The sequence below is a fragment of the Podarcis muralis genome, chromosome 14, assembly GCF_964188315.1.
Source record: "Podarcis muralis chromosome 14, rPodMur119.hap1.1, whole genome shotgun sequence".
Classification (NCBI taxonomy): Eukaryota; Metazoa; Chordata; class Lepidosauria; order Squamata; family Lacertidae; genus Podarcis; species Podarcis muralis.
Genome location: NC_135668.1, coordinates 26701762 through 26712657, shown reverse-complemented (window position 1 = coordinate 26712657; position 10896 = coordinate 26701762). Strand labels below are relative to the sequence as shown.

Genomic DNA, 10896 nt, shown 5'->3' with positions numbered 1-10896 from the left:
ATTTCACCTGACCTCGTCTTTCATCCTGGATATAGAAGCAGGTGGTCCTGGTCTAATCACAGGGCCCCAGTATAACATACTGTTATGGTTTGAGGGGGGTCAGTCTGGGTAAGACCCTGAATTCCTTCCAAACTTCGGATCTTGTGTATGTGGGGTAGCTATTATAAGATGAAACCTGTCAAACCAGTTCTTCTGGCTTTGGCTAGCCAGTTAAGTTCCACTAGTTACATGTCTAAAGAAGTTGCTATAAAGACAACCCGGTGGGGGTCTATCCCTAGCCCACCTGGCTGGATGCAACCTCATTCAAGGTGAACTATAGGCCAAGGGGAGGCTGCGTATGAGAGAGCTGTATGAGTTTCTTGGCTGATGCTGCAGACACAAAGATACAGTGGTACCTCAGGTTACATACGCTTCAGGTTACAGACTCCGCTAACCCAGAAATAGCACCTCGGGTTAAGAACTTTGCTTCAGGATGAGAACAGAAATCATGCACCAGCGGCGCGGCGGCAGCAGGTGGCCCCATTAGCTAAAGTGGTGCTTCAGGTTAAGAACAGGTTCAGGTTCAGAACAGACCTCTGGAACGAATTAAGTACTTAACTAGAGGTACCACTGTATGTCTTGGGGTTCCCCTGGAAACCTAATGGGGAAGCAAGATCTGTTGGGGCATTCATATTGTGAACCACTCTATCCTGGGCTCAGGCTGTATATATCTGTAAATAAAGCTATATATCCTAAATACAAGTCCCTGGATAAGCACAGGAACCCTTGGAGTCTCTCACCGCTCAGGGACTGTAGTACGCAACAATACTATTCTGTTTCCAATTATTTCCGCTGCCACGTAGTTGTTGATCTTAAGGGGAAAGAAACTTTACAACTGTACCTGTAGCAATTAAAGGAACAAAGGCATATAGCCCAAACCAGGTTCCCAGATGCCTAGAGGCATGTCAAACCATATGAACGCAAGTGATTGAGGGAGAGAATATACTTGGGGTTGTGTCCAATGTTGTGCATATGGAGTTCTGCTCACACAACAGGATTTCCCCTTATCCTCCTCTCCTGATTAAAGGGTCATAAGGGAGAAGAGGGAGGAGTTCCAATGTGCAAGTGGAAGTTTGTTATGCAAGCAGAATGATAGCGCTGGATAAAACTCTTAGGCACAGTGCCCCTTTTAGAAACAAACAAGTGGCATTTTGCTTAATGCGGAAACTAGCAACCACCCTATAAGATACCTAGAGAGGCAGTGCTTTTTTTCTTGGGGGGGGGGGGGGGACATACCCCTAAACATTTTGTGAATCTTTGTACTTAAGTCCATTTACTGTATTTATTTTTCACTATTTGAACTATAAAATGGTGATTTTCTTGAGTCAAAATGAGAGTACCCCTAAATATTTTTAAAGAAAAAAAGCACTGCCTAGAGGGTACTAGGATAGAGCAAGTTGGTATTAAACAAGTGGAAACTATTAGATAGGGACTCAACAAGGCATCCTCTTTTCTGTGCTAATTTAAATTAAGAACTAAACATTATGACAGCGTTATAAAAACACCACCATGATGTGGGGGTAGGGGGAGAGGACTGAGAAACTTGCAACTAGGGATTACTCGTTTTCATCAAAATCCACCAGGCAAGAGAAGTTAACATGCGCTCCAGCACTATCTAGCAAGACTATAGCAGATAACAAAAGGGTAGAAAATAGCAAAGAATTTATAGGGAGAATACTAGGCCACTGAAAGTTATCAAGCAGGAGTAGCAAAAAGCTTTTCACCAAGTAAAACATATTGTATCTCATAGTGAGGTATGAGCAAGCAGTTGTGGAGAAACAAATCATACCTACAAGAAAGTAAGGCCATAGCTTTACATATAGAGGCTTGAGTATTTACTTCATTGCGCAGCAGGACTTTGACATTTTATAATGAAAGCAATAACTAACTCAAATTCATTTTTCTACATCTTGAGGGATATCTTTCCATTTCGTACCATTCAGTGCCTGCATTTCCTTTGCAAATTTAAGCTTACCTTAAGAAGAAACCAACTAGCTGCTTGTGATTCAGGATAGAGGCACCTTGTCAGCTCTCTGTCACATACTTGGAAACTTAAGTGCCTACAAAGGAGGTCAGGTGAATGCCTGGCTCCCTTTTCTAAAGCTACTGATTAGAGCAGCTTAAGGGGTTAGCTTGCATCATCAAGTCTTCCAAAAGAGTAAGAAGCCTAGCCACTCGTGTGAAAGCAGCGCCAATTTTTATGAATCGGTTTGAGGTCTTACTAGTCTCAAGATACTAATTCAATGGAGTTGCTTTAGAACACACATGCATGTTACTCTGTCTGGTAAATAAAATAAAAAATATGGCAGAGATAATGTTAATAAAAGGGCGAGTTTTTATCTTTAGCAAAATGGTATTTCCTAGTAGTTATTGCTCTGTGTTCAAGGTGCTGGAACTGGTGTAAAAAATCACTATTGCTTGGGACCAGGATACATGAAAGACCATTTCAATCCCTACATAGCCAACTAGTCAGTGTTCTGCAAGACAGGAGGTCCATTCTGTGTGATGGTGGCACCTATCCTTTGGAATTCCCTACCACTGCATATCAAGACAGGCACCTTGTCTCTTGGCTTTTTGGCACTTGCTAAAGACGTGCTCTTTCAACAAGCCTTCTAAATTCTTTATCCTGGTTGGTATCTGTTCTGGATCTTAACTGATTTTAGGCATGTTCTTGTTTCAAACTTTTCTTTTTAAATTCCCTATATATGCAATTGTTGTGTGTGTGTGTGTGTGTGTGTGTGTGTGTGTGAGAATGACATTATACTGCAAGTTGCTTTGCGAAGCAATTCCTAAATGAAAATAGCAATAGTAGTCAGTCTTCCTACACCAGCCACCATTGCCTAACACTGTCTATTACCAAAGGACAGTATCAAACTCCAAAAGCTTGCGTTGACCTTTTAAGTTGGGAAGAAAACCATTTATTTAAAAATGACAGCTACAAAGAGTTTGAAATGTTCTTTATTTTTTTAAAGTACAAATAAAATTCAACTGAGTTTTTATTACTTTCTATTACAAATAATTACTGACAATGTTTCACATTGCATTAGGGTCTTCCCTCCCCTAATCACAGGCACTTATGCAACTTTGTTTTAAAGCACAAAAGAATAAGGAAAAATGTCCCTCAAATTTTATGTAACATTTTGGTAGATTTTTTTGTAACAAGCTGCTAATTTTAGTATCGGAGGTCAAGTTACAATGAAATGTTTGGAAAAGGCTGTTTTCTTTCCCCTGAACTAAAGATTCAATTGATACAGGATATGATAGCCTATCAACATATCATCAGTTATATTGTGTCCACAGCATTTATTTTTTTTTGTCAATGACAGTCCCACAATGTTCTGCAACCTTCAAATAACAGGGGCCATGGAGAATATGTTACCATGCTAATGAAGTTTATTTTACAAGGTTTGTAAACATTAGATGTTCAGGTTTTTTGGTTCACATGCACAGGAATTGTTTATGCAACACCAAACCAATATTTGACATTCTATTTAACAAAAATACCCTAACCTGTATCGCTTCTCTAGTGTTCTTACTTTAAGAGATGATAGAAAAAATGCTTTCCTGAGTATGTACATCTTATATGCACATTAAAAAAAAAAATAAGGTGCAAGTTGCACAAAAAAACAGCAATGATACTATTAATTCTCTCCACGTTGTTTCATCTTAGTGTTTTAGCTTTTAAAACTACTACACCAAACTTGCAAGGAGGCGATAATTGACCACATCTGTCAATTCACTTAAGTAACAGCACATAAGACCAAGATAAACACGGAGGCAATTTTTAAAATGAGAGTTCAAAAAAGAGCTGAAACTTGAGAACCAGGATATGGCTCTAAAGAGTTCAATGACAGTCTTTGATGTTGCTTCAGGATTATTACCTGATTTCCCATGAAATATCAGAACATTAAAAACACATGCAACAATATTTAGCAGCTGCATTAAGTTATATGGCCCTGGGATTGTATTTCGCCTCAGCAGGATGCAGTTAATGACACAGGTTCTCAAGTTAGGTTTTGTTGCTACACATGCCCATGACAAATTAATTTCTCTGCTATAGATGCCGTTGTCCAGAAATAATACATTTAAAAATTCTAAGGAAAAATGTCCTGCTTTTAAAGTTCGCAGGAGCAGATAATGTGCAATGCTGTTGCAATTAAATTCCTCCAAACAGTGTTTTAAAAAACAAGATCTGAAGTAAATATCTGCCAAAGTAACTAAGCAGAGATTCACATTTCCGGAATACAACATTTTTTGGGGGGCAGTATTTGTCTTCTGGAATCAGCTGTTGCATATTCATCTTATGTATTCTGTGCCCCAGCTTTATAAGAAAAAGATTCAGAGTTTTTCAAGTCCAAAGGAATTAATGAAGTACGTTTTATCACTTGTGTTGCTATTGTTTTAGACTCTGAACACATCATCCAACAGCTGTAGCCCAGATGTCACTAGATGGTTGACAAGGAATGACCCATCCTGGTGGGATAAAGTTTCCTTCAGGGTGATCTGTAGGCACCAGGTATCGATCCCATTCATGCCTTAAACATAAAAAAGTTAGTTATGCAACATATTGAATACTGTGTTCAATCCTTCTGAAATCTTCATTTCCTACCATTAATTTTACAACTTAAGTGTTGATGGGAGTTGGGGAGATGAGTGCAAAGCACTGTGGCCACCCAACGGATCGTTGTCAGTGGACAGTATTGGAGATACCGTAGTAGCGGACAGTGCAAAACATGTCTCTAAGTACCTCATAGGGGTACATGGCATCCTATAACTTGTAAGGAAGTAAAGGCATGGCTCTTGGAAGACCCAGTAAAGCAGTCTCTTATTCTTGGTGATGCCCAGAGGGAAGTTTTAGCTGCAACAACAGTTTTGCTGACTGCAGCTTGAACAGTAACTGCTACAACAAATATCCGACAGGAATTAATACTACACTACAAAGTAAAAAAGCAGGTAAGTTTCAAGATTTGACAAAATTGTTACAGCTTTATTTTTACTACAAAACTGCTTAAACTTACCTGATCTGGATAAGAGATGGCACAGAATACTCAGCCTGCAAATAATACTGTGTGAAGGGCTCCAAAAGGCGGGCAAGGGGAAATTCGTCTGTAAAACAGGATAATAATTAAGAAAAACAAGTGCCATGAAAAACTACCAGACACAGAAGCATATCCCAAGAATGTAAGCCATACATTATTTGCTACAGAGAATACTAAAACGTACTATTATAATACAGTTACATAAAATCCTAACCGGACATGTTGATAGAAACATAGGGATTGCATAAATATATTAAAAATCAGGAAGTAGCTCCCATCATTTTATTCTATGACTCTTTGCAGTTCAAATTTTGCCTATTGGGATCAAGCAGGTACCTTCAATGTACTATTTTTGGTGCCTGCTAAAAACATTCTTGTTTAGGCAAATCTACCCAGCTGCTTGAAGTAATTTTAATCTGTTTTAGTATTTTAACTTTTGTATATTTTAAAATATGGTTGTGAATTTTTCTTGATTTTATCGTTGTGCCTTTTTGTAAACCACTTTTGAGAATTTCTACAATCAAGAAGTGTATAAACTTTATGAAATAAAAGAAATAATTAAGATTTAAACATAAACTATCTCTGTTGTAGGTTGATAGCTGGAGAATATGCCTGCATTGTAAAACAAGCACTTGGGACTGTATCCAACATTTTCTGTCAGCTACTGTGAGTGGATGGGAGAGTTTTAATGTTATGCAACAGAGGAATCCAACACAAGTGTTTCACTAGCAGAAACACACTGTGCAACAGACTGCACAATTTGATAGCAAACTGCTTATGTATTTCCTTGCACAACAATGATCTGTTGGTGCAAAACATTTCACCAGTGGGACAAGTACAGTGGTACCTCAGATTACAGACGCTTCAGGTTACAGACACTTCAGGTTACAGACTCCGCTAACCCAGAAATAGTACTTTGGGTTAAGAACTTTGCTTCAGGATGAGAACAGAAATCACGCAGAGGCGGCAATGGGAGGCTCCATTAGCTAAAGTGGTGCTTCAGGTTAAGAACAGTTTCAGGTTAAGAACGGACCTCTGGAATGAATTAAGTTCTTAACCCGAGGTACCACTGTATAACTTTAACTTAGCACTACACTAAATACAACCCCTGAGCAACAATACGCTGAAGGTTACCTGGATCCCCAAACAGTTTTGAATCCATTTCCCGTTTCTTCTGCAGAAGTTTCTCCTTTTCCCGCTTCAGCTTCTTTTCCATTTCTCTTTTCCTCTCCTCTTCCTGTTCTCCTTCCAGCATAACCCGCAGAGCTCGTTCTTCAGCTTCATAGAGTTCAGTGCGTGTTTTTATCAATGCTCTTAAGCTCTGGACTTCATTCTCGAAGGCTTCATCTGCAGCTGGGGGTGGACAAACACCTGGAGCAAAAAACAGAACCGAAACCACAACCCACACCAGATTACTTGACTTTTCCTCCACATACTGATCCAGAACAGTGAAATGCATGTAAACAAGAGAATTGAAGCATCCCCACTGATGAGTAATCTTGCTCTGAGGTGTCATCCTCACGCACCCTATCTCACTTGCTTTTAACAGGGTGGCCAGTTGCTTGGGTGCGTATTATTTCCCTCTCCCTCCTCTCCCCAATTGCATGTGTTTTCACTGTTCAAGGACAGAGGAGGAACCAGGTGCAGTAGCTTACTCCACTGAAATATGGTATTTATGAATTTTACATTTTATTATATATTTCCCCGAAGAAAAATGAACACTTAACATAACATGGAACATAAAAAACAAACCTGTAGAAGCACCTGTGTTTGATTAAAAAAACACCAAAAAACCAGATAAGCAAATGTGTATATTGCTCAGTAAAATACAAACTACGTTGAATAGAAACTGGACACTTGTGTTTATTAACTGGTTTCTTCACTGCCACCTAAGTAGACCATCTGTGAATTCCACAAGTGGACATATTGATCTGGCACTTGTGTGTCAGCTTCTTCATTGTCAATGAAGGAAATAGCCTTGGGTCTCTTGAAGTTCTCAAATAGCTTGCTAACTTTTCCATTATTGCCATATTCTACAGCTCTTCATACTAGAGTTGAAGAATTAGTCCAGCTGCATCTTTTCAATGCTGGGTAATAACAAGGTGTGTTGATATTAGTATACAGCATAATAGGTCACTGGAAGAGGCATCCCTTATGCTGGGTATTTATAACAAATATTTGCAAAAAACAAATGCTTCAGAAGTTCTAATGGTTTCAGTGCCTTACAGATGCTTTGAGTGCACTTCATCAGGGGCAGGATGCTATGCTTTTAACCAAATATTTGTTTTAACAATACAAGTCTTCCAGGACCTAATTTATATATTGAACCATATTTTATAAACAATACATAAGCAATACAAGCCTGACTGAAATGTTGGCGCCATTACACAAATAGCTTTCCAGCTATGTTTCAGCATATATGCACATGCAATTCTGAGTCATGTTTACCTTTCCTCGCTGCTGCTTCTTTTCTTAGTTTCCTAAGCTTTTCTAAGCCACGCAGGATTTCTGCCATACGCTTCGTGTCTGCTTGTTTTTTCCTTACTTCAGATAACACACTGTCTGCAGCAGCTTTAAGTTCTTGTTCCTATATGGGCAAAAATATGAATAAAGGAATTAAGAACACATGTAAGAATGTAAGAGAACAATGGCAGATCTAGGTAGGTTCATCTAGTCCAACACCCTGTGTTCACTGGCTAGCCAGATCCTTCAAAGCCCACAAATAGGACAATAAGGAAAAGAGCCCCTCATCACTGTTTGTCTCTGTAAGTCATAGGTGGTAAACACAGCTCATGGCAGACAGCTGTCAACAGATCCACCCTCCTTGAGTTTGCCTTCTCACCTGCAGTGACATACATATTAGTTAACACCTGGCATTAAAAAACAGATGCTAGGGCTCAATTTGCTGCAAGCTGTGGCAGTACTCATAGGTTGCTTTTCTATAGGATACTGCCTATAAACTGAGATTGTCATGAAACTACTTATATCTACTAGACTCAAAAACAGTTACCAACGGTGATTAGGCAACCTTCACAAGACACCTGCTTGCTATGCCTCAGGTTTTGTCCCCAAGTTTCAGGGTCCCACATGTCTTCTTGGGGTTTGTAGGGAAAGGATAAGAATCTCATTGTGAAAGGCCAAAAAAAGGGAGTAGCCTATTGACTTCAGCACCCATCACTGTTACTGTTTGAATGCAAAAACAAGTACACATTTGTGCACCAAGAATGCTATACAATATGTAAATGGTACTGACTGGCTCCAGTTTTCCCCTTGGATCCATTTTATTGTTCAGCAAGCTTCACTTCTTACCTACTAGACTCTACCCTGTGATTCGCTAGGGGCTGCTCTTTGTTCCTGTCCTACAAACCTCCATCCCCTGATATAACCAGCACTAACCCTCAACTCCCAAGCTCCACCCCTCTGTCTCAGGAGACCTGACAAGCCTTACTCTGTGTGTGTGTCTCAACTACAAAGCACAACTGCTCATCAAAATGAACTGTAATCCACTTGTCACTGGAGAGCAGTCTTTGTTAAAAATACATTAGAAGCAAACATGTAGATCAGGGGGTCTATAGCATGTAGCCCAACAGTACATTCTGTGCATCCCATACAGGGTTCATAATAATCCCAGGCACTTGCCAACCCCAGGCTTCCCTGAATCACTTGCTCCATGCTAAGCGCAAACATGGAGTGAACCAGCAGTGAAGAGATGGTGCTGAAACTGTGCTTTGTGTTTATGCTGTTTGCCAACTGGGACTGGCGATTCCAACTCACTGTCCAGTGTACAAAGAAGACCCTGGGAGGGTTTGAGTTGTGACACATGCACACTGGTGTATAGAATAACAACATTCTCTCTAGAGAGTACAGATTCAGCAGGCGCCTTGTTTCACCCTTTAAACACCAGCTGAAAACTTTCAGGCTTATTCAGTCAGTGAAGAATAGCTGATTTGAAACTTTTTTTGGATGACTTTTATTGAATGGTTTTATGTACAATTGCTTTTAACCATGCTGCTATTTTTAATTAGCAGTATATATTTTATAAATAAAATAATTATTTAGCACTATTAATGCTGCTAATAAAACGTGTTTATAGTGTTCAAAACAATTCAGCTTACTATTCCCTGCAACAACCCAGTAACCTATCTCAACACTGCAGATGGCTGTGAACAACAGGGGTTTGCCTAAAGCAGAGATCCTGGTGCCCTCCGCTGGACTACAACTCCCATCAGCCCCTGCCAGCACGGCCAACGCAGCCAATAAACCCCAAAGCACCGACTACCCTGCGGGGAATTCGTGGGCATCCTTTAAAGCGCAACCTACCCGGTGCCTCTCCTCGACTTCCAGGGCGCGCCTGGCCCGCCAGCTCTCGATCCGCGCCTCCCTCTCGGCCTCGCGGGCCGCCTCCTCCTCGCGAGCGGCCCGCGCCTCCTGCCTCCGCGCTTGGCGCCGCAGCCTCTTTTTGCGGCTCTTCTCCGCGTGGCGGCGCAGCTGGGCCAGGGGAGCCTCCGCCGCTGCCTCGACCCGCAGGGGCCGCACCACCTCCCGCAGCTCCGCCAGCCGGGCCTCGGCCTCCGCCACCTCCTCGGCCTCGGCGTGGTCGTCCCGCCGCCGCCAGGCCCCGCACAGCGCTGTCACCTGCGCCACCAGCCGCAGCGCCTCCGCCGCCAACGGGCCCGCCTGGCTGGGCTTCAAGCCGCGCGGCTTCGGGGGAGAGGCGGCTGCGGCGCCTTCGGTGCGGCGGCAAGCCAAGAAGCGGCTGAGCCATTGCTCGCTCTCGTCGCCGCCGTCGCCTCGCCTCAGGCCGCCGGCTGAGGCAGCAGTGTCAGGCCCGAGCGGGAGCCTGGGATTCTCCCCGGCCACGAATGGGAGCGCCTCGGGCCTCCATTGAGGCGAGGGCCGCTCCGGAGGCGGGAACCTTGGCTTCTCCCCGGCTATGTACGGCGGCGCCTCGGGCCTCCATTGAGGCGAGGGCAGCTCCGGAGGTTGCTGCTGCTGCTGCTGCCACGGAGGAGGGGGCAGCGGCGGCCGGAACGGCGGCGGGTAAGCGGGGGTAGGAAGGCCTCGGCCATCCGCCGAAAAAGGCGGGAACGGGGAAAGAGGAAAGTGAGGGTGGTGAGGCGGCGGCCCGCCAAAAACACCCTGCGGAGGAGCCCCCGTCGGCGGGAAGTAGTGGGGCTGAGGGGGCCTCGCGAAGGATGAGGGAAACGGCGGCGGCTGTTGCGACATCTCGCCCCCTTACGCCTCAAGAGGCCTAGTTAGCAGAATGGGACGCTGTCTCTCTCGCCTTCGGACATCGCATCCGGTTTGAAGCAGAAGTGACGGCGAGAAGAGCAGCGCCCCCTGTAGCTTGGGAGGAATCCGACACCTGTCGGATACTGATTTTATACTGCAGCTCCCATCAGCCGCACCGGGACCGGAATGTACTAGCAGCCTTTTAGGTGCATGGCAAGTTATACTGCTTTGCCCCCAAGCACCACACACACCCCGTCACCTTAGTGCACTCCTAACCTCCTACCCCCAAACCTTAAAGCATTTTACCTATGCTGTATTCCTAGCCTAGAATGGTATGCTCAGTTGCAATTACTTCAATAATGGACAACCTAAAGCCCCTCATTTCTGTGAGATTTAACATTCTGTGAAACGCACAGGAGAAGCACTACTAGAAATCTGGGAGGAACAGGAAGTAATAATAATAATAATTTATTATTTATACCCTGCCCATCTGGCTGGGTTTCCCCAGCCACTTTGGGCAGCTTCCAACAGAACACTAAAATACAGTAGTAGATACGGGACGCTGCAATTATTATTTTTAAACCAT

At 43.1% G+C, this 10896-nt stretch overlaps 1 protein-coding gene across 1 annotated transcript; it reads right to left on the bottom strand.

Moving 5' to 3' along the window:
* Positions 1-2981: 2981 nt before the first annotated feature.
* On the bottom strand, positions 2982-10462 carry PDCD7 (programmed cell death 7). The gene is made up of 5 exons (XM_028707177.2): positions 9399-10462; positions 7527-7665; positions 6213-6449; positions 5058-5145; positions 2982-4574 (listed from the first exon to the last, which is right to left on the bottom strand). Exons 1-5 carry the CDS (start codon positions 10302-10304, stop codon positions 4457-4459), a joined length of 1488 nt encoding a protein of 495 aa, XP_028563010.2. The 5' UTR covers positions 10305-10462; the 3' UTR covers positions 2982-4456.
* Positions 10463-10896: the final 434 nt, after the last annotated feature.